Source organism: Panthera uncia, chromosome A2, assembly GCF_023721935.1.
Source record: "Panthera uncia isolate 11264 chromosome A2, Puncia_PCG_1.0, whole genome shotgun sequence".
Lineage (NCBI taxonomy): Eukaryota > Metazoa > Chordata > Mammalia > Carnivora > Felidae > Panthera > Panthera uncia.
The window spans coordinates 112,173,729-112,198,339 of NC_064816.1; the positions used below are offsets into that span (position 1 = coordinate 112,173,729).

The window sequence follows — 24,611 nt, forward strand, 5'->3', positions numbered from 1 at the left end:
AATAATACTCAACAATTAAAAGTGAATTTCTCACTGGGTGTTGTATGGAAACCAATTTGACAATAAACTTCATATATTGAAAAAGAAATAAAAATAAAAAATAAAAGTGAATTTCTGATTTCTGCAATTGTATAAGTGAATCTTACAAACATATTGAGTGAAAAGACCAGACTCAAATAAATACAGTCTCCATGAATCTATATAAAGGCAAAACTTGTCTTTAAAAAAAAAAAAAAGGCTCATCTTCAGATATACTGAAGTATTTATAGATAGAGCAATACAATGCCTAGGATTTGTTTCGAAATTATTGAATGGGATGGAGGGAGGTGGTCAAGTTGTAGATGAAACACAAATCAACCCAGTTATTAAAGCTGGTACATGGGAGTTTATAGTATTATCTCTACTTTTGAACATGTATAAATTTTCCATAATAAAAAGTTTTTTTTAAATAATAAAATATTTCCTTAAATATGTCCATATTTAAGAACCTAAGGTAACAGTTATGTGATAGTTATTATGTGCTTAATAAGCAAAAATAGCAAGTGCACTCATGAATTAGGGCTCTTTTTATCTTTCTATTTAAATTGTTTTTAATGTTTATTTTTGAGAGAGAGAGTGGGAGTGGGAGAGGGGCAGAGAGAGAGAGAGAGAGAGAGAATCCGAAGCAGGTTCCAGGCTCTGAGCTGTTAGCACAGAAGCCTGACATGGGGCTGGAACCGACAAGCCGTGAGATCATGACCCGAGCCAATGTCGGGCGCTTAACTGACTGAGGCACCCAGGTGCCCCTTATGCTTCTATTTAATCATTTGTGTACTTAAGCACAGGCTACAGAATTAAAATATGGATGTCATGAGGATTAGCACATATTTTTACTTGCTTGTGGGTACTAATGACAAAAATCAAATGGCTATCTAAAGACAAATGAAACAATCCTTTATGCACTCATCCGACCCCTGGGCATCTGGGGCACCTGGGGCACCCCTGGCTCACTGTGCCCTTGGCACCAGGCACTGAGGCAGATGAATGTGAACCAGGCTTCAGGTGTTAACCTTGCTCCCCCAAGACAGCCACCATGACAATTAACATAGGCTCAAATCCTGCCAAGAGCCAGGCAGGCCCCCCAGCTGGTAATTTAGGAGTCTATGGCATCAGCACCACTCTTGCCTATACACATGCACAGACCCCTGGAGACACTGCCAATTCTTTCATTGTTTTTGGTGGTGGGCACTGTGCCAAGAGCCAGTGACACAAAAGGACTATAGTCCAGGCCTCAACAGTAAGTATGTTACTAGTGGGAAGACATAGCATAGGGGTACTGGAGGAGGTGCACAGGTCCCTGAAGCCAAAATGGCAAGAGCAGAGAGAGAACCAGAAAAAGTTTCTTGGATGAAGCAGTGTCTAAGGAGCCTCCTAAAGTTTTGGTAAGAATTAGCTGGACAAAGAGGGCAGAGAGCACACAGGCAGTCATGGGGCTCTGGAACAAGGGCCAGACGAGTGTTCCTAGACAGTGGGTTAACTCTGGCCAGATGGAGATTAGAAGGAAGGCTAGACACCTGTTGGGGCTGGACCACAACACACCTGAAATGCAGACTTTGTCTTGGGACAAAAGGAGCCCTTGAAGGGTGTTTACGCAGGTGTGTGAAATGACCACATTTTTATTTTTAAAGAATCATATTAGTTATACTGCTAGGATGGAACAGATGGGGAAAGATTCACAGAAGCGGGGAAGCCAATTAAGAGTGTGTGGCGGGACTTGGTGGGGAAATGCTATTGGGGCCAGTAGACCTGCAGACAAGTGCACTGACTGAGGCTGAGTCAGGGGCACAGGTTCATGTCCACAGGGCATCCAATCAGAAGTATGCACTGAAAGGACACTGGCATAATGCCTAATTGTACGAAGTACAAGGCTAAAGTTCAAAACCATAAAACGACGTCTATGATTGGCTATAAGAGGAGAGCTATTGGTGAAGGAAGGGGTCATGGATGAGAGAATCTCTTGGCTTCGACAGGCCACATGGTGCCTCCCACAAGGGACTCAGAGGAGTCGGCTCAGAGGACAAACAGGATCCTTGTCCAATGTATCCCCTCTCAGAAGGTGGGGAGGAGACATCAGGCAGCCTCTTAAGGGCCCTTCTGGCCCCTGCAAATCTATGTTTATGAAGCCAGATCAGAATATTCCGTGGAACACAGATGGGGGAAAAGGCAGGGGGGAGCAAAACTGGCTTAAAAATCAGGCTATGAGTTGCACAGAAAGTCAGCCTGGCCACCAGGCTGCACAGGCACAGATTCGGCAGTGGGAAAGGGCAATGGAGCAGGGCTTCCTAGGCTGGGGTGAGGGAAGTGAGCCAAAAGAACCTCCACGATTTCCCCTGGGGACCTCTTCTCAACAGCACAAAGAGGAGCATATTTTCAAAGACAGCAGAAGCCAGCCAAGATAAAAGGCTGGAAATTGAAATGTAAACAGGAGAGCCAGCCAGACAAGTCTGTGTCTTTCCAATCCTGTCTGAGAAAGAGAGGCCCTCTGCAGGTGCCCCACCAGAGCTGCAAGTGGCAGGGCACTGCCACCTCCTCAGAGAAACAGGAAGGGGATCCCCACAGGCCCCACAGCCTTGAATGGTAGCCCCAGCCTGGTCTCGGCCACCAAAGGTCCTCAGAGCACTCATGGGCATCCTTGGGTGCAGGCCAAGTTTTCCAAAGGCTAATAAATGTGACCCCTCGACTACCAACCCATCTGGACAGGATAACCGGGCCTAAACATCTTGGGCTGGAATCACGTAAGTGCATGTGGTAACATGCTGATAACAAAAACAGGAGCGACAATCTTGTTCAAGTAGAAGACTTCCAAAGAGACAGAATAAAATCATAAAAATGCCAAACAAGGACACAAATCTGGAACCATGGCCTGAAGCCTGTAGGTCACAATTCTTGGTATTTCTGTTAGTTCATGCATTCCTAAGGAGTCTCTGCAGAACAATGTCTAAAAACCTGACACCCTCACTCTGTGTCACCTCCCTGAAATGCAGGCTGCTCCATGTGTGAAAAGAAAGCGGAGGCTCCACCATTGCATTCCGGGCCTCACACATCTCTTCTTTGGCTCCTCACGTGCCCAGGAGCTTGTGACTGTCAGGTAAGGACCATCAGTGTTCTAAGTGCCTATACTTGTAGCTCAATGCCATAGTTAACTCGTGTGGGCCAAGTGCACACAAAAAGCTGCCTCCTGGACAACTTCCTCTTCCCTAACCTGCCACTTCAGAGAACAAACAGGAGAAGAACAGGGGACACCAAGAGATATGTGCATGGTGTATCAAGGCACACCTTTTAAAACTTTTCATTATGGAAAACGTGAAATGGCGCAAGAATAGAGTAGTACAACGAACCTCCTCATACCCAGTGACCAGCTCCAACAATTGTTCTTTACCTCTTCCAACCCCACGCATACACCCTTTACATTCCACCTGGACTATTTTTGAAGCAATCCACAGACATGTTACCATTTCATCTGTGAAGACTTCAGTATAATCTCTAACAGAAGACTTTTTTTTAATAAACATAACTATACCATTACCATACCTTAAAAAGTAAATTATTATGTTACATTTATTCATTCATGTCTCCAAGAAGTGGTCAGTTTTCTTAGGTTCGACACAACCTCTTCTCAGGAAGAGCAGGAGGAAGGAGCCGTGAGCATCTAAGATCAGCAAACATGAGCTACGCTAAAGCCCTTGTTTTCTTCAAATGATGCAATGGCCAGGATCTCCCAGCTTTGAACACACTGGTGATCAACAGAGCAAGGTCAAGTGGAGCATTTTTGGCTTCATGTTGGGGGAAGGAAGGTGGGATGCTGATAGTATTATTAACAGCTGAGGCTGTTAATAAACAACCACTATGCCAGGCACTTCACATGCCTCATCGCATGTAATCCTGACCACAGCTCGGTGAGGGAATGCCTTTCCCGTTCCAGAGATGGAGAGTTAATGCTCAGTGACATCCACAACCTGCCTCACGGACACCATGGCACCAGGGCCGATCCACAGTCTGTTTGATGGCATGCCCACAGCATAGACCCTGTGCCGTGCTGGTGAAAGTTCATCCACACTTGTCATCCCACACTTCCCATCTCTTTCTCCTAACACCCAGGGCAGGAGGCGGCACTCACCAAACTGGCCATCCAGTTTCACGTACAACTCGATGACGCCGTAGGCTATGGTGGTGGGAGCCGGGATCTCCAGCACCACGTTGGTGTCCTTGATGACACTCCCATCCTCCTTCGCTGACACCTGTGAGTGAGAGCACAAGCTGCCCCCATGAGCTCAGACTTCCCCAGGCTTCTCTCTGCCTCCCCACTGTGGCCAGCCTTGGGCCTTGCATACAAAAACATTGAGCAAATGCCCGAGGAACCAAGTGGAAAATAGGAGCCAATCAGCAGATGTAAGGATGTGATCCTTGTGGGCCTCATGATGTGATGCACATATTGGGAAGTAAATGGCCAAACTTCTGTGGAATGAGATTCCAGAGTGTGGGGGATAATGAGACTAGGTCAACAGTACTGAATAAAGCAGATAAATGAGCAAGGTAACTTGTCATTTCCCTCACGGAGGATTATGGTAACCACTGTGACAGCCTGGACAATGATGACAATCCCAAACAATGTCAGTGCCTGACTGGGAGAACTAGCCAAGAGCAAGGACCTCCCCAGGGGCATCATTCCAGACCCCTGTGGCTGGCACACTGGCTGTTAAATAAGCCCAGGGGAGGTGCTGGAGGCATGAGAGGAGGATTTCCAGGAGACGTCAAGTGATCAGGCAGCAGAGCTCTGTCCTTCCAACACTGTTACAAATATGACCCCTTCCCAGGACGGCCTGGGGAGATCATTGCCTCAACACTGGAGATCAGAGACCCCTTTTAGCAACTTGATCCCAGTTGGTGGGAGGACAGCCAGCTTCCTGATTTCCAGGCAGGCGCCAGGCCTGTAGTGGGGTCACCACAGGCAGAAACACTGGCAGGGCTGGCCAAAGCCGCCTCCCATCAGGCCCCTCCTTCATCGCTGCTATCCAGACTTCCTGCCCCAAGGAGAGTCCACCTCCAGACCCAACCTCTGTCTCCACCTCCTTCCAAATACAACTTTCCCAGGTCCTCTGGAAAAAGTCAAAAGTCACTCCAAGAAACAAATCTCTGAGAATAGGTCATCAGACACCATGGTAGACTGTGGAAGAAACAGTTTGGGGTTGATAGCTTCCTGTTCCACAGAAGTCTAGTACTGGCTCAGGGATCAGCCTGGTAATAAGACTGCTTCTATTTTAATCCAGAAGCATCTGTTTTTCTGTGTATAGACACATGTACTGCTCTTTACCTTCCCTAGCTCAGTCCACAAAGAATTTGAGGCAAGCGATCCCAAAGTGGTCATTTTGAGACCTCTGGCTCCGTAAGGCTCTGGTAGCTATCTGTGTATTGGCCTGACCAATGCTCCTTTGACCCATTTTCTTTTGGGGAAGGCACCTGACCATTCCGAGGGTTGTGTTGCCCTGGCCTTGGGTCTGCTTCAGAAATGGGTACAAGTGACGATGGTGAGAGCCGGCCCTGAAGCACACTCCCCTGGGGTGGCAGCAAAGAGCCACCACACCACAAGGAGAGCACCTACCTGACAGGGACTCTACCCCAGGGGAGGCAGCATACACCGTCTGCCCAATTTCCCTTCTAGCAGCAACTGAACTCAGATTCCCCTGAATGTTTCAGTTACACGAGCCAATACATTATTTCTTGTTTAAGCCGATTTGAGTTGGGTTTCTATTAGCTCACTACAGAAGAGGCCTGACAAACGAAGACACAACCCCAAGAGGCCCCTGACCCGGGTCGCGATGACCGAGACCTCCAGCCCCGGTGCCTCCACCCCGGGGCGGCCACGCACCTGCACCACCTTGGTTTGGATCCCCACCACGCCGCCGCACTGCTCCTCCACCTGAATGTGCTCCCAGATCACACACTGCTGCGTGGTCACTATCTTCTGTGTTAGGACGCACAGGACTTCATTCTTCCTCTCCAGCACCTGCTGCAGCACAGGATTTCCCAGATTTATTGCTCTGAAAAGGGAAACTGGCCGTGAGTGGCCTCCTGCCTCAGGGGAGATCGATGCAGCAAGTGGATCTTCTCTCACACAGCCGGCGGCTCAAGAGTACGCGGGTAACAACCAGCATTGCTTCTTTCCTGGCCACGAGAGAGGGGGCAGTTCATCCAGAAAGACTCAACTCAAACTTCCCAAGGCCACCCAGGAGCTTCCAGGCATCCAGAGAAAGGCTGCCCGGGAGGGCAGGGGGCTCCCTACCGAACAGCATCACTGGTTGTCAAGGACGAAGAAAAGAAACCCAACTAGTGCAGGGGCTGAAATCCACCAGTTTTCCACCCTGGAAAGTCGGTTTCACCATTTCATCAACGGCTGAGGGCCCACAGCCATCACAGGAAATGTGGGATTATGGGGGGAATGCTGACCAGTTCCTTCAAGAGAAGAGAGGATCAGGCTTCCCACAGCAAGGAAGAAACTGGATTTGAAATAAAAAGGAGCTTCTTAACCTGTCTGGGAAGGACACAGAATCTCTTAGGAGAAGTTTCATGCCATTTTACAGATGAGGAAACCGAAGTCAGTCTGTGCTCAAGGCCCCCCAGCACAGACTTGGGGCTCCTATGTGGCTACTCTGGAGAATTTCCAGGACAAGCTAAATTATCCATGTACAGGAGACAGATTTCAGGCTTAGAAGTAAACAATGAAATAACCCCTGCGGAGTTCTCCTCTGACGCGATACATCTATGAGGTGGACAGGAAAGAACCTAAGGAGAGTCCATATTGACACAGCAACAGTTACAGTGTTCATCTTGAGCTTTTTAAATAATTCAAGGTTAATTACCTTTAAAAAATTCAGCAGCACCTCTAACCACACACAGGTAAGGGTCACCCTGACATGGGGCAAACACAGATTCTCCAGGGTTCAGAAAGTATCCTCAGAACAGGAGTGAGTAGTTAGTAAGGTCCTATCTCCATGTGAAAAGCTGTCCCGGGTAGAAACTCCATCATCGGATAGACAGACAAAATGTGGTATGTACACACAATGGGACACTATTCAACCATGAAAAGGAATAATGTTCTGATGTATGCCGACTCATGAACCAACCCTGCAGATGGTATGCTAGGTCTAATATGCCAGACAAAAAAGGACAAATATTGGATGAGTCTACCTATATGAAATACCTAGACTAGGCAAATTCATCATGGTAGAAAGTAGATTCAAGGTTACCAGGGGCTGGGAGGAAGGAGAATGAGGAGTTCTTGCTTGATGGCTACACAGTTTCTATTTGAAAGTGACAAAAAGTTTTAGAAATGCCACTGAACTGTACACTTAAAAATGGTTCGAATGATAGGGGCACCTCGGTGGTTCAGTCGGTTAAGTGTCCGACGCTTGATTTCAGCCCAGGTAGTGATCTCACGGTTCCTGAGTTCAAGGCCTACATCAGGCTCTGCACTGATGCAGAGCCTGGTTGGGATTCTCGCTCTCTCCCTCTCTCTGCCCCTCCCCTGCTTGTGCATGCACGTACATGCCTTCTCTCTCCCTCCCTCTCTCAAAAATAAACATTTTTAAATGGTTAAAATGATAGAATTTAGGTTATATATATTTTATAACAAAAAAAGTAACGATACATGAAAAGGTGCTCAATCTTAGTAGTGTCAAAGAAATGCAAATTATAACAACATTTCACACATGTTAAGTAAGTAATATGGGGCCTGGCTGGCTCAGTAGGAGGAGTGTGTGACTCTTGACCTTGGGGTCATGACTTGGAGCCCTATGGTGGGTGCAGAATTAATAAATAAATAAACAAATAAATCATGGGTTTTTTTTTTTTAATTAAGTAATAAAAAAAATTGACAACAACTACAAAAAGCTGCCCAGGGGTCCATTCCAGGAAGGCCAATGAAACAGGGGCTTGGAGCCCAGCCCGTGGGGTTCAAATTCAAGCTCTGGCCCTCCAGCTGGCTAATTACTCTACCTTCGCACCTTGCTTTTCTTATATAGATGGATGGGAACAGTGCTCTACTCGAGGGGGCTAGTGTGGGGTCTAGAGGAGAGGACATGCAGTGAACACAGAGTTAAATGCCACACGAACTCCAGCTGGCTCCCACTACCTTCTGGTGTTCTTCTACTGAGGTGCCCAAAATAAACCCCAATGTGTGCACTTAAAGGGAATATGAGTCATTTAATTGGGTTGGAGGCACTTTCTCACTCACTTGCTTAGAAACCTTCAGTGACTACATCACATCCTGTGATCCGGCCCCTGCCCATGGCCAATCCCACCTTCCAGCTTTCTCTCCATGCCTTAAACACAACAGGCGAGTGCTTGCCCCACAGCCTTAATGCCATGTCCCAATTCCTACATCTTGCTGATGTTAGTCACCTCCTCAGGAGTGACAGGCATTTCCTGATCACCCTGTGCACGGTAACAACTCTGTCACACTGTCACATCCTGAGACCACTTATCTGGAGAGCATATTTAGACTTAATACTTTTCTAGCACATTTGTTTATTTGTACATTATCTTCCTCTTCCCCCTAAACTCCATGCAAGTAGGGACTGTGCCCTCCAATTACTATCAGGACAGTGTCTAGTACATAGCAGGGAATCATATATAATTTTGGAATAAATGGATGAATAAAACTTGTGGGGTTTTTTTTTTTTGCTTCTCTGTCTCTTTGCCTTAATGAACATTCAAATGTGTGTGTGTGTGTGTGTGTATATATATATATATATGCATCTCTGTGTGAAAGAACACATAGAAGATGGAGGAAATGGAGGGTTAGCAGTGTAGTTTAAAGAATGATATGTAGAGGTAAATCCTCCCAAGATTGTGTTCAGGTTCTAGAGACACAGACTTGGAAGAGGAGAACCAGTGTATCCACCAGTCAAAACATACGTTTGAACCAGACCCTTCTGATGCTCTACTCTGACAGTATAGACAATTTCATCTTCTAGCAGATTCTTGAAAATCAGCTGCTTCAATTACAGTTCAGGTACTGAACCAAGCCCATGTGAACACACACATCAGAAGCAGCAACTTCCAGCTTCCAAACCCCAGAACTCACAGCAGAGGGACAATGGAAGGCCACCCAGAGTCTGAAGGGACTCTGGCACACCAGAAATCACTGCACTACCACATGCCTTAAACAGATCCACCAAATGCTTGATGCTGTCTTAGCCAATGTTAAATTATTTGGAGAGAAAAAAATCAGCCTAAACTGCCCAAGACTGCATTGCTTAAAATGCCTACCTCCCTCCAGAACTCCCACACCAAACACCAGACGCAAAAGGGAGCAAAGTCCATTGCAGAACCGTAACTTTCTTTTGCATCTGATGGTGGTCCAGTCCTTGGACGTGTGCCCATCCAGCCACGCACCTGTGAGGCTTAGTGGCCCTCAGAGTGGCCCCTGCGGGCTGACCCCACCACAAACTAAGAACAGAAGCCAGGGCTTGGCCAGGGTCCATCTCTGAAGCTGAGAGACTCAGCTGAGTGGGGAGGTTAGTACTATGGACAAGACCCACGCAGGCTGACTCACAAATACTCCACTGAGCTACACAGGCAGGGCTGCAAGGGCAGGCCCTCCCCACCCATCTGGGGATTGTTTCCCAGAACAGTGCTGCCACCTTTTGGAAACCCAACACCACACAGACCTACTCATCTTCAGTGAGGACAGAAGACCTGATGTAGACAGAGGGAGCTAATTATCAGGGGGAAATGGATTCCTCATTGGACTCTTTGCAAAGCCATCTCAGAGGGAATTTTCCCCATCTCCTTTCCTACTTACCATCAGCAGGCAGCAAGCAGCTCAGGATGCAGAGCAGCTCCTGGGGGCCAGAACATGGCCATGGCCTCCCCAGAGCATAGATCCCTGTGCAACAGGGATACCCTGGGCCCACTAAGTGGGGAAACCATCAGGTTTCAGTGTAATCCATTTACATTAAAATCCTCCATGTTTCATGTACACATTTAAAGATGTTTATGGGTTCCTCCAGACCACTACACGGATTCAAGGGGAAAGAAAATTTAAAACCCTAGATTAGCAGTTTCATAAATGAGGAACATGGAGGTCCAGAAAGGTTGTAGATGGTAACTGTTCACAAAGCCTCCCAACCCCCCAGCCACAGCAGACCCACCACTGCTTTCTTGCCCCTCTGGGCGAGGGCACCCTCTGGCTGTACCAGAATGTGACCTTCATCTCTAGCAAACTCTTGTATTAGTATGTCCACTTCCACATGTAAAGATCTTGCCTGTCTAGCTAGACCCACAGGTAGGGCTGGAAGGGGGGTTTATACCCAAGTCCTCCAGAATCTTTTTCAGAATATCTCTGCCTGCTCATTCTCCCTGACCCCATCACCTGGTGGCTGTGGCAACGTGCCCTTAGAAAACTTTCCCCAGGTTGTCTAAATTAGCTCCACCTCCCCTGAGCCCCATTAAGAGCCACTGAATAACATGGACAGAATGTCTTCAGAAAAAGAAGATAGTATTCACAGTAATTACCGCTTGAGTGGGGAACTAGATGGCTGGAAGATCGGGAGGACACTCCTTCCCTTTTCTCCCTTTCCCTTTTTGATTTGTAACATTTAAACCACGTGAACACACCAATTATTCAAAAAATGTTTCTTATTAAAAAAGACCTCTGGAAAAACTGTAAGCTCCCGGAGGACAGAGTACCCTCTGTACCTACCCTACCAGAGTACCCTACCCCTACCTCCATGCCTATCCTACCCACCAGGTGATGGATAGATGAATAATTTATCACATAAATTCTAAAATGCATGGTTGGAATAAATCTCCAGCAGGACTGGAATCATAAAGAAATAGAAAACCTGATCACATCTATTACTAGTAAGGAGATTGAATCAGTGATCAAAAACCTCCCAAAAAACAAAAGCCCAGGAAAAAACAGCTTCAATGGTGAACTCCACCAAATGTTCAAAAAACAATTAGTTAATCCTTCTCAAAAATCCTTCCGGGGTGCCTGCGTGGCTCAGTCAGTTGAGCCTCCAACTTCAGCTCAGGTCATGATCTCGCGGTCCATGAGTTCAAGCCCCGCTTCAGGCTCTGTGCTGACAGCTCAGAGCCTGGAGCCTCTTCAGATTCTGTGTCTCCCTCTCTCTCTCTGCACTGTCCCTGCTCGCACTCTGTCTGTCTGTCTGTCTGTCTCTCTCTCTCTCTCTCTCTCTCTCTCTCAAAAATAAACATTAAAAAAATAAATAAAACATTAAAAAATGTTTTTAAAAATCCTTCCAAAAAATAAAAAAGGAGGGGATGCTTCCAAACTCCTTTTATGAGGCCAGCATTACCCTGATACAAAAACCAGAAGGAGGCCACAAGAGAGCTAAGACAAATATCCCTGATGAACACAGACACAAAACCCTCATAAAATATTAGCAAGCCAAATTCAACAATGTATTTTTTTAACATTTATTCATTTTTGAGAGAGAGAGTGAGAGAAGGGCAGAGAGAGAGGGAGAGACAGAATCTGAAGCAGGCTCCAGGCTCTGAGCTGTCAGCACAGAACCTGATGCGGGGCTCAAACTCACAAACCGTGGTATCATGACTTGAGCCAAAGTCGGACACTCAACTGAGCCACCCACGCACTCCTTTTTCATTCTTTTAATGTTTATTTATTTTTGAGAGAGAGAGACAGAGGGTGAATGAGGAAGAGGCAGAGAGAGAGGGAGACGGAATCTGAAGCAGGCTCCAGGCTCTGAGCTGTCAGCACAGAGCCTGACACCGGGCTCGAGCTCACAAACTGCAAGATCATGACCTAAGCCAAAGTGGGACACTTAACCAACTAAGCCACTGGGCGCCCATGCAACAATGTATTAAACGGATAATACGACATGACAAAGTGTCATTTACTCCAGGGATTCAAGGCTGGTTCAACATCTGCAAATCAATGTGATACACCAAAATGAAGATAAAAATCATATGACCATCTCAATAGATGCGGAAAAAGAAAATTCAACATCTATTTATGACAAAAACTCTTGACAAAGCAAAGTACGTATAGAAGGAACATACCTCAACATAATAAAGGCCATATAGGACAAGCCCACAGCTAACCTCAAACTCAACAGTGAAAATATGAAAGGCTTTCCTCTAAGATCAAGAACAAGACAAGGATGCCCACTCTCACCACTTTTATTCAACATAGTATTGGAAGTCCTAGCCAAAGCGATTCGGCAAGAAAAGGAATCAAAACACATCCAAATAAGAAAAACTGTGACTATTTGCATATGACATGATATTACATACAGAAAACCCTAAACTCTCCACCAAAAAACCATTAGAATACACAAATTCAATAAAGTTGCAGGACATAAAAGCAGTATACAGAAATCTGTTGCATTTCTTTACACTAGTAACAAATAATCAAAAGAGAAATTAAGAAGACAATACCATTTACACTTACATCATAAAGAATAAAATACCTAGGAGTAAATTTAACCAAGGAAGTGAAAGACTTGTGCACTGAAAACTATAGGACACTCATCAAAGAAATTGAAGATACAAATAAATGGAAAGATAGTTTGTGCTCATTAGAAGAATTAACGTTAACATTGTTAAGATACTACCCAAAGCAATCTACAGATCTGACACAATCTCAATCAAAATACCAATGGCATTTTTCACAGAAATAGAACAAACAATTCTAAAATTTGCATGGAACCACAAAAGACCCCAAATAGCCAAAGCAAACTTGAGAAAGAACAAAGCTGGAGACATCATAATCTCTTATTTCAAGCCATATTACAAAGCAATGGAATCAAAACAGTATGGTACTGACATAAGAACAGACACAGATCAATGGAACAGAATAAGGAGCCCAGAAATAAACCCATGCACATATGGTCAATTAGTTTATCACAAAGGAGCCAAGAATATGCAATGGGGAAGGACAGTCAATAAATGGTGCAGAGAAAAAACTAGACAGTCACATGCAAAAGAATGAAACTGGACCACTATCTTACACCATACACAGAAATTAACTCAAAGTGAATTAAAGACTTGAATATTACATCTAAAACCATAAAACTCTTAGAAGAAAATGTCAGTAGTAAATTCCTTGACATTGAGCTTGCTGATGATTTTTTTAATCTGACACCAAAAGCAAAAATAAAAGCAAAAACAACAAAAGTAAAAATAAGTGGGACTACATCAAACTTTAGTTTTCACTTCTGCACAGCAAAAGAAACCATCACCAAAATGAAAAGGCAACCTACTGAAAGAGAAATAATATTTGCAAATCATATATGTGATAAGGAGTTATCAGCCAAAATACATAAAGAATTCATACAACTCAATAGTTTAAAAAAATCCAATTTAAAAAATGGGCAGAAGATCTGAATAGACATTTTTCCCAAAAAGATGTAAGAATGGCCAACATCACTCATCGTCAGGGAAATGCAAATCAAAACCACAGTGAGGGGCGCCTGGATGGCTCAGTCAATTAAGCATCTGACTCTTAATTTCAGCTCAGATTATGATCTCACGGTTCAAGAGATTGAGCCCTATGTCAGGATTGAGTCCCATGTGGGTTCTGGGATTCTACCTCTCCCCTCCTACATGCACATGCACGCACACTCTCTCTCAAAATAAATAAATAAACTTTAAAAAAAAAATGAGATATCACCTGAGAATGGCTGCTTTCAAAAAGACAAGAAATAACAAGTGTTGCCAAGGATGTGGAGAAAAGAGAATCCTCATGTACTGTTGGTAGGAATGTAAATTGGTGCAGCCACTGTGAAAACCACATGCAGAGGTCTCAAAATTTAAAATAAAACTACCATATGATCCAGCAATTCCACTTCTGAGTACCTAAAGGACACAAAACACTGGATTGAAAAGGTATATGCACTCCCACATTCAATGCATCATTATTTACAACAGCCAAGATGTGGAAATAACCTAAGTGCCCTTTAATGAATGAATGAAGAAAATGTGATACATACATACAATGGAATTTTATGCAGCCATAAAAACGAATGAAATCTTGCCATTTGGGACAGCATGGATGGACCTTGAGGACACTGTGCTAAGTGAAATAAGCCAGACTTAGAAAGAGAAATACAGTATGATCTATGGAATACAGAAAAATAAACAAAAACAAGAACTCATAGGTACAGAGAACAGATTGGTGGTTGCCAGAGGTGGGAGGTTGGGGATGGATAAAATGGGTGAAGGGGGGCAAAAGGTATATATTTCCGGTTATAAATAAGTCATGAGGATGTAATGTACAGCATAGGAACTCTAGTTAGTAACACTGTACAGTAGGCCCCCCCTTATGTGTTGTCTCAACAACCCGTGGTCAGCCATCGTCTGAAAGATGATCCTCCTTTTGATGAATCATCAGAAGGTCAAGAGTAGCCTAAGGCTACATCACAGTACCTACATCGTACACCTTACCTCACCTCATCTCATCACACAGGCATTTTACCATCTCTCATGATTATCATCATCATAAGAAGGGTGAGTACAGTACATAAGATATGATATTTTGAAAGAAAGAGACCACATTCACATAACTTTTATTACAGAACATTGTTATAGCTGTTCTATGTTATTATTCTTTATAAATTAAGCATTTAAGGGATTATAAATTAAACTCTATCATAGGTACATATACATAGGGAAAAATGTATTATACACAGAGTTAGGTACTATCCACAGTTTCAGGCATCCACTGGGGTCTTGGAACATACTGCCCACAGGTAAGGGGGATCACTATATTACATATATGAAAGTTGCTAGAAGAGTCCATCTTCAAAGTTCTCACCACAAGAAAAAAAAATATTTGTAATTACATACGGTGACAGCTGTTAACTAGACTTATTATAGTGATCATTTAGCAATGTATACAAATATTGAATCATTACATTGTAGAGTTGAAACTAATATAATATGATGTGTCAATTATACCTCAATAAAGAAATTAAAAAAAAAAAAACTTTCTCTTCTCCAGTCCGGCCAGAGATCAATGTCCATAGATAGGAGGAAGGAGACAAAAGCTCTCCTGTAAGAAAATGAACAGCCAGATGTTCTCTGTCCTCTTCACACATACTTTTAAGGACAGCCCAAGGTTCCTTTTTCTTCCTGGGGGACAATATGAAAGCAAGAACAGAAGGCCATCGAGATGTGAGATACCATATAATCACTCTTCCAAGGGTTAGACCCAAAGAAACACATCCAGAGGCAAGTGAAGGGAAGTAACACTAAATGGGGAGAAGAGTGCCTTTTCCTCACTCAATGTACTTGCTGGACCCTCCCTGCCCCCATTCTCCTGAGGGATCATCCTACTTCTGTGTAGCAGGCCGCTCTGTGTCAACACAGACACCTGTACTCCTTCTGGAGATGCTTTCTAGCTTTATCTCCTATTCACTGGGTTATTACCTCCTCTGAGCCTCAGTTTGCACATCTGTAAAATGAGAACTGGCTATGAAGCTTATATTTAATGAGGGCTTACATACAGTGACCACACTGCACCCGTCTGCAAATGTTTCTTTTCTTCCACTGTTGGCGGGAAAGCCCAATCAAGAACCCTTCCCAGGAGGGTCAAACACATGCAGACAATTTTCAGGGTGCTTCATGCGGTGAGCCGTCAGTCAGGAGGTGGACCCTCAAAGCAATTAAGAAATAGCTACACAGATACAGAATGGGAGCTGACTGAGAGACAAAACCAGGCAGGAGCCTCTAAGAAGTAGCAGGCAGGGAAGCCGGCAGGGAAGTGAAACTCAGAGCTGGGGCTGCTGCTGGGGACCAGGGCAGCCAGCGGAAAAAGAGGCTCCTCTCCTAAAGCGCCTAAAAATTCCCCAGGCCCAGCCCCAATAAAGCTGCCTCATCTCCTAGGCTGAAGCTTTACTTTGAATTCTACTTCTAAGGCTTTGAAAGCCAAAATGCAAATTCACAGAGAAGAAATCCAGAGACTTTTACAATTCTAATAATATCCGTAAGAAGGAAGGAAGCAGCTTTCTTTTCCAAAGCATAAATCCAGTCTCCAGGATCCCTCTTACAGAGACGAGAGAAAGGCATACTTTCTCACACAGACCACCACCTCCATACTCATTCATTCAATCCCACAAATAGCTGAATCCTCTTATGTTCCAGGCACTGGGCTAGATGCTGGTGATTTCTCACTGAACAAGACCAAAGCAGTCACTACGGGCACAATCCCCCCTCTGTAATAGCCATTGGTAATAACAGGTCCTATAAGAATTTTCATAAGGCTCTCCAAAAAGCAGATAGAGCATGACATCATAGGAAACATCAGCTTTTATCCAGTATGCTACAGAGAAATTATAAAACTATAAGGGCCCCAGGGATTACTAGTTCTGGGACGGAAAACCAGTTGCATCTCAAGTATCCTCTGAGATGGCCCCATCAGCAATCGCAGCTTACCTGTAGGGAAAAGGATTCTGAGACCGAGTGTAGGCCCGTGGCAGTGAGGAGAAGAAAGCCATGATTGATTGGCAGTGTCTGCATGGGCCTGAGATGGAAACATGTCACCCCTCAGAGGTTACAGACTCACTTGAATCACATGGCACTTTAGCAACATGGACAAAACCAGGACACGTGGCCTCTTTTTTATATATATAAATTTTAATTCTATTGCAAGAGGACAATCACCAAAAAATCCTAAAATTTATATGGAACCACAAAAGACCCCAAATAGATAAAGCAATCTTGAAAAACAAGAGCAAAGCCGGAGGCATCACAATACAGACTTCAAGTTATGTTACAAAGCTGTAATCATCAAAACAGTATGGTGCTGGCATAGAAACAGATGCATAGATCAGTGGAACAGAATAGAAAATGCAGAGGGGTGCCTGGGTGTCTCAGTCTATTAAGCATCTGACTTCAGTTCAGGTCATGATCTCAAGGTTTGTGGGTTTGAGCCTCACATCGGGCTCTGTGCCGACAGCTCAAAGCCTGGAGCCTGCTTCAGATTCTGTGCCTCTCTCTCTCTGCCCCTCCCCCACTTGCACTCTGTATCTCTCTCTGTCTCTCTCTCTCAAAAATAAACAAACATTAAAAAAAATTTTTTAAAGGAAAACCCAGTAATAAACCCACAATTATATGGTCAATTAATCTTTGATGAAGCAGGGGAAAATATCCAATGCGAAAAGGACAGTCTCTTCAACAGATGGTTCTAGGAAAACTGGACAGCCACATGCAAGAGACTGAAACTGGACCACTTTGTTACACCGTACACAAAAATAAATTCAAAGTAGATGAAAGAACTAAATGTGAGACCTGACACCATAAAAATGCTAGAAGAGAACACAAGCAGTGAGGTCTTTGACCTCAGTCATAGCAACATTCTTCTAAATATGTCTCCTGAGGCAAGGGAAATAAAAGCAAAAATAAACTATTGGGACTCCATCAAAAGGACACACAGCTGCAGACTCCCAGACCAGTGCTCTTTCTGCTACACTGCTCTGAAAACTGACAGTGAGAGGCAGAGGGTGCACAAGCGCTCTGGAGAAACACGGCCGGAGCTGCTTTTCAACATCTCCCCGGGAACAGAGATTGAGACATTGAAAAAAGCCAGAAGATGGTGGCTGGCCTACTATTGGGAGAGTATGAAGTGAGAATTACTAACGCACAGAAACACAGATGTATGCTGATGATTAAATCATTAGCAGTTTAGGTATTTTCTTTCAAAAAGTTTTGATTCATTGGCTGCGGCCACAGTGAAAGAGGTACGGGGTCACAGACGGGACTTGGTGGAAAACTACAAAGGCTGCTCAGACGAGGTCCATGCACTGTGCTTGGAAGCTTAGTTTTGTTCTTCTGACACTTCACCAAGCACATCTGGCTTCTCTGTGGACAACCAGTGTCCTCCAGTATACAGACGCAGCCAGACACCCCCACGCCCCCCGAGGTGTGACGCGAGGTGAATTGCGGTAAACCTCCCCTAGAATCCTGAAATGCAGGAGCCAGTGCTGTTTCCATCTGCCCATTTAGCCCTCCAGGGTAACCCGTCTCCCCCTTTCAAGTCTGTGCACTCCTGGAGGGAAAGGGCACAAAGTGGCACCTCACCTGTGTCTGTGCTGCCCCTCCAGGTGCCGCACTGGGCACTCTGGCCCCGAGAATGGTTCACCACCAGCTGCTCACCCCAAGTTTGTTCAGCCTTGAAAGCCTGGTGCTAGTGGATGGAATGGGCAGGCCTAGCCCCACAGACGAGTCTCTCGGCCAATCCTGGTAACCCCATTGTTTTTAGCAGGGAGTCGGGTAGGATAGGCCAATGTAGCAATTCTGGCCATTGAGACCTGAGGAAAACCTGCTGGGGGATCCCACGAGGCCTTTTCCTCCCTCTTAAAAAGTAGTACAAGAAAGAGACTGCTTTTCTGCCTCTGGACCTTGTGGTCTACAATGCGGTCATTTGGGGACCAAGAGGAGAGGTAAGGCTGCTGAGATACGCAGTGCATGGGGATTGGGGCCCCAGGGGGCCACTGGATTAACCATCCACCATTAACTTGGGTTAAGGGTGGCTCATCCTACCTCACAATGATATCCTATGTGAGGTTCTCTGCCACCAGAGGCACCCTAAGAGGCTTGTGAAGTTCTTGTCACCTGTATTTCACAGGGTGACAAGAAGCGCGGAGGCCTCATAAGCCAATGACCCGAAGGCACACAGCTAATAAGGGACAGGATGAGAATGCACCCGAGTGTGTCCATCCCCACAACCCTGTGCCCTTCTGTCTTCCCTCTCCCTCCAAGACCTCCGCTGGGCCTTCCATACAGAAAGTACTAAATACATGCTTGTTAACACACAAGCAGCCTTTCTGCTCCTCAGAGCCTAGCAGCAGGCCCTCTCAGCCACCCATAGCCTGGCTCCTCACCGCCAACCAAGAGTCTCTATTTCAACCATAAAAGAAACTTCCTGCACACCAGAGATACTGAACCCAGAGCTGGGGTCAGGAAGCCTCAGAAACCTAAACTACTGCACCCTGGGGCCTCCACTTTAATACAATGAGAAAAGCCTCGCTCTTTCTCTCACTTGGTGGTGACTTCGGGATTGTCAATTGCCCGAAAAAACTGAAAGTCAAGGCACAAGGCTCACCGCACATGATTACCAACATGACCACGTGACCCCCACACTGCAGTGGCTCCACCTCTGTTCACATTGTAGTCTGTGTGACACCTCATCTCGCTTGCATACAACCCAGGGAGAGAGGACAAAACTCCTGAGCAATTACAGACATTCAGCTTCCACACAGACCAATTCAGTCACTGCCACCGCTTCTGAGATGCTCCAGGTCTACAAGATGATAAACCAAGTAAAGCTGGTGCACAGAGCTGAGTTCATGCAGGAGCCCTTTGGACATTTTTCTCCTTCAGAGCTCCGTGCTTTAGCAGCTAGACCTGAAAAATCATGTGTTATGTGGACCTGGGCTTAAATGCCAAGTCCAGGCAAACTAATTAACTTCAGCGATTGAGGCTCTTCAGATGTAAAGTGAACATGAACCAATTATTCTCTCAACCAAATGCTGTTTAGCATGCAGCAGACACTGTGCAGGGCCAGAGGTGAGCTGGAGGGTGTGCTGGGAGGAACACAGACACGGGATCAGGCAGGTACAACATATGTTACCCCATAGAGTAACACTGGTTTGTGCCCCAATAGGGGAATCCCTGGGTGACATGGCTCCTGAAGGCAGTGGGGGCTATTCTGAGGAACTGGCCAGAAGCAGAGGAGGGGAGTCTACATGTGTCCTTCTGTGCCTCTGTGGGGACAGGAGTGAAGGAGCTGTCAGACATGGCCTGAGGTGAAAAGAGCTTGGGGCTTAATCCCAGGAATTGAAATAAGTTCCAGGGACTGGCCTGAGAGTGTGAGGAGAGAATGGTGGGAGAGGACACTGAAACGCAAAAGCTGGGCCATGTCAACCAGAGGAGGGTATGGACACCATCCTAGGACAGTGGACAGCACAGCAGGGCATGAGCCAGGAAGGGACACGATCCAACCCATGGCCTGTGGAGAATCTACTGGGAGGGGTGACAGAGGGGAGGACATCCACCAGGAGACCTGGTGGACATCCACCAAACAGATGGTAGAGGCCAGCACCAGGAAGTGGTTGTGAGGCTAGGGCAATAGTAACAGGTAGGAGAGATACTGAAGAGGTAGAACCAACTAGTGAGGGACTAGGTGTAGGAGAGAAGGTGAGGAAGGAGCCACGTCTGGTACTCAGATTTCTGGCTGAGATAACTGGACTTAAGCCTCACCAACCAGCATCTCAGGAGGAGTCAGATCAAGAAGGAGGTTTAGGATGCCTGGGCGGCTCGGTCGGTTGAGCGTTCGACTTCAGCTCACATCCTGATCTCGCGGTCCGTGAGTTCAAGCCCCGCCTCAGGCTCTGTGCTGACAGCTCGCCTGGAGCCTGCTTCAGATTCTGTCTCCTTCTCTCTCTGCCCCTTCCCTGCTCACAGTTTCTCTTTCTCTCTCTCTCTCTCTCTCTCTCTCTCAAAAATAAACAAACATTAAAAACATTTTTTTAAAAAGGAGTAATGGGTACAGTCCATGTGTCAGACCCCACATGAAGAGCTCAGGTGGGATAAACATTTGCTCATCTGAACTCGAACCCTGATTTGTTCCAGGCGATCCAATTTTGAATACCACGTCTCATCAATTTTAAAACACACATTTTTTTTCCACATCTTCACATATCTGAAATCAGGATGTTTTAAAATTGACAGGTGGCATGGCTTAACTTGCAGTGTTCTTTCTTAGTGGTATGCAAAATAGTGGTGCATCTTACAACAGATGACATCTGGGATTTGATGAAATAGGACAATGTCTACCAATTGTAGAAGAGAATAGTACTTGAACATCTCTCCTCAGGACTTAAATCGTACCTAGTTCCACAAAGATCTGAAGTAACCTGTCAAAGTAAAGCTCATAGGACAGGATGGTTTCTGTAAAAAAAAAAGAAAAACAAAAAACAAAAAACAAAACACACAAACCACTCCCAGGATCAAATATGTGAAAGAATCCCCAGAAAACCCTCATCTCCCCCATGAGGGGTTATTAGTTAGCTATGATTATACTGTGGATAAAAATAACAGAAGGTCAAGCAAGCTTCCAGGAGCCCCCAGTTCTAAGAACTATGATCAAAACCAGGAGACAGAATAATTTGAAAAAAATAACCCGTTGACTGACTTTCAAAGAGCACAGAGATGGGTGTGGCCAGGCGGGGATCGGGGGGAGCAGGGTTGGTCTCAGAAAAGACATCTTTCAAGAATAGTAGACTTGGTGGGTCCTTGAAAGCTCACCAAGACAAAGCTATTAACGTCTTACTGATGTTGTCCAAGGGCTTCGTACATCTTTATTCAAGAACTTTACAAGCACCTCCTGGAACAAAACGTGAAGAACAGCTTACTGCTTTCCAGACCTCATGGCACAGCTACATGTCTGGTCCACACTCATTTTGGGAGAAGCCAGGCTGTTGCCACAGGCACAGACCAGAGCCTCCCCCGCTTTCACTGAAGGTAGTTAGTCTTTCCATGGCAGGGTTCCCAATGGAGGCTACACGGCTGCCTGTTTCCTCCAAGATGTGAAGATCGGAAATGCTACACATTAGAAACTCCAAGGACTTGACTTTATTTCTCTTCTGAAACTCAGCATCTCCCTGCTCTATTATCAAAGACTAAGTCACACATTTACCTCTGACAGCTCTGACCTTCCTGGCTTGAATACCCAAGCTCTACGTGGGACAAGTAATAATTTTGCACTGGTTATGGAGGTGTTCACACTAACAGCAACATGCAAAGAGGACTTGGCACATGCCATGCTTTGTTTGTATTCTCTCATTTCACACACATACCTTGGGAACACTAGTCCTATTTTATTAATGAAATCTGGGGCATCGAAGGAGAAAAAGATGGCTCCTATGTCTTGGTTTAAAGCAAAAGATCTCTTTTAAGCCAGGAGTGGGAGAAGATGATATATGACTGCCTGTTACACCACTCTTTATACTTCTGTATGTATGTTTCCACAGTTTGGGTTGTTTTTTTTTTTTTTTCATTTTAAAAATGAGCCTGTAGTTTACCACTCCATGAGTGGCCAAAAATACCCCTCCCACCAACACCAAGAGAAAAGCATGAAGAGATGCTCCTGGCTGCTCCCACCCCCAGACCTCAGGATGCCCTCCCCTGGTTTGACTACTTAAAGGCTAACTGCGAAGGAGAAACAAAGAAAAAAAGAATAAAGGAAAGGACTAAGGTCAGGATACTCCTGTTCTCTAAGTATGTGTGGTCCTAAGTCTTTAAATTGTTAGGCACAAACTCTATTTAAAATAATGATGCCCGGGGGAGGCTGGGCAGCTCAGTCAGTTGAGAATCTGACTCTTGATTTCGGCTCAGGTCACGATCTCACAGTTTATGATTTCGAGCCCCACATCAGCCTTTGTGCTGACAGCACAGAACCTGCTTGAGATTTGCTGTGTCCTCTCTCTGCCCCTCCCCTGCTGGTTCTCTCTCAAAATAAATAAATAAAGTTTAAAATAAAAATGATGCCTGCACAGAGACAAGCACTAAGACAAAAGGATTTCCAAACTATCTACTGACCACAGGGAAATTTATCTTGTTGGAAAGACCAGTTCCAACTTCATTGCATAGCTGCTTTAAGAAAGACACGGGCCCTTGATGGGGCACCTGGTGGCTCAGTCGGTTAAGCATCCGACTTCAGCTCAGGTCGTGATCTTGCAGTTCATGAGTTCCAGCCCTGTGTCAGGCTCTGTGCTGACAGCTCAGAGCCTGGAGCCTCTTCAGATTCTGTGTGTGTGTGTGTGTGTGTGTGTGTGTGTGTGTGTGTCTGCCCCCTCCCCGCTTACACTCTATTTCTCTCAAAAATAAACATTAAAAAAAATAAAAAAAAAAAAAAGACAGATATGGGCCCTCAAAACCCTGAACTCAAAGAACTTTTAAATAAGGTAACAGTTGATGCCACTTTGAAACTCATGAGGGGTGCCTGGGTGGCTCAGTGGATCCCTCTCTTGATATCAGCTCAGGTCATGATCTCATGGTCATCAGATCGAGCCCTGTGTCGGGCTCCATGCTGAGCATGGAACCTACTTGAGATTCCCTCTCTCAAAATAAACAAACTTAAAAAAAAAAAAAAAAGAAAGAAAGAAAAGGAAAGAAACAGTACTCATGAGAGCTACTGTAGTAACTTTAGAGAGGTCAAACGTGGGCCATAATAAAGCATAGCATTTAACATTTTGTGTGTGTAGGGGAGCCTGGGTAGCTCAGTTAGTTAGGCAGCTGACTTCGGCTCAGGTTATAATCTAGCAGTTTGTGAGTTCGAGCCCCGCATCGGGCTCTGTGCTGACAACCCAGAGCCTGGAGCTTGCTCCAGATTCTGTCTCTTCCCCTCTCTCTACTCCTCCCCTGCTCAAGCTCCATGTCTATCTCTCAATAATAAATAAATGTTAAAAAAAATTAAAATTTTGTGTATGTAAAACTTTGGTATTTGGAAGTATTTAGATATAATAAGATTGAGTGTGATTTTGAAATATTTTAAATTATTATGAAGGTTTGTCATTGCCATACTAGTGCTTGCAAGATCTATAATTTATAAGTTGGAATTCTTTTCTTTTAAAGTAGACTCCACGCCATACGTGGGGCTTGAACTCATGACCCTGAGATCAAGAGTCGCATGCTCTGCCAACTGAGCCAGCCAGGCACCCCTGTAAGTTGGAATTCTTAATGAAGAGCCAAACTTCTAATTATCACACATTCATGCGGAATTTTAATCTGTTCTACCAGAATTTGCTTTACAACACAACACAGAATGAGAATGGTATCTGCTCTAGAAATCAGCTGAAACCAAGGCCTGAACTCAGGGAGAAGGGCTGACACACTCTGTAGTCCACTCACTTCTAACATTTACCCAGGAGGAAACCCGCAAAGATCATCTAGGCCTGTGACTTCACCAACAGCTGAGGAAACTGAGGCCAGCAGCAGAAGTGACATACCAAGTTCCAGAAGTTATTTACCAGGAATAAACTTCCCCAAGACCCTAGGAGATTAGAAGCAATAAATCAGGTGCAGAGAGGGGTGGATTGTTGTGGTTATACTTAAGGCTTAACGTGGTAACAGATGGCCACTGACAAGGGAAGACAAGGCAGAAAAATGAGAGTTTATTACAAAATAATGATAGATCTGGGGCACCTGATCGGTCAGTACAGCATGTGACTTTTGATCTCAGGGCTGTAAGTTCAAGCCTCACATTGTAAGTTCAAGCCTCACAGTAGAGACTACTTAAAAATAAAATCTTTAAAACATTTTTAAAATGTTTTTTAATTTAAAATATTTTTATGTTTTTAATAATTATGTATCTCAAGAATAAAACATGAGTCCTGGGGTACCTGGCTGGCTCACTCAGTTAAGTGTCTGACTCTTGGTTTTGGCTCAGGTCGTGATCTCACAGTTTGTGGAATCAAGCCCCACATCCAGCTCTGCACTGACAGTGTGGAGCCTGCTTGGGATATTCATTCATTCATTCATTCTCTCTCTCTCTCTCTCTCTCTCTCTCTCTCTCTGCCCCACCCCTG

General features: G+C 45.0%; 1 protein-coding gene across 1 annotated transcript in view; it reads right to left on the reverse strand.

Annotated features, from left to right (window-relative positions):
* GSDME (gasdermin E) overlaps nucleotides 1-24,611 on the reverse strand; it is a 55,484-nt gene that overhangs the window by 18,499 nt on the left and 12,374 nt on the right. The window contains exons 3-4 of the mRNA XM_049642926.1: nucleotides 5,906-6,077; nucleotides 4,157-4,277 (exon numbers count right to left, since the gene is read on the reverse strand). Of these exons, the coding sequence (XP_049498883.1) occupies nucleotides 4,157-4,277; nucleotides 5,906-6,077 (293 nt within the window). The remainder of the gene's footprint in view (nucleotides 1-4,156; nucleotides 4,278-5,905; nucleotides 6,078-24,611) is intronic.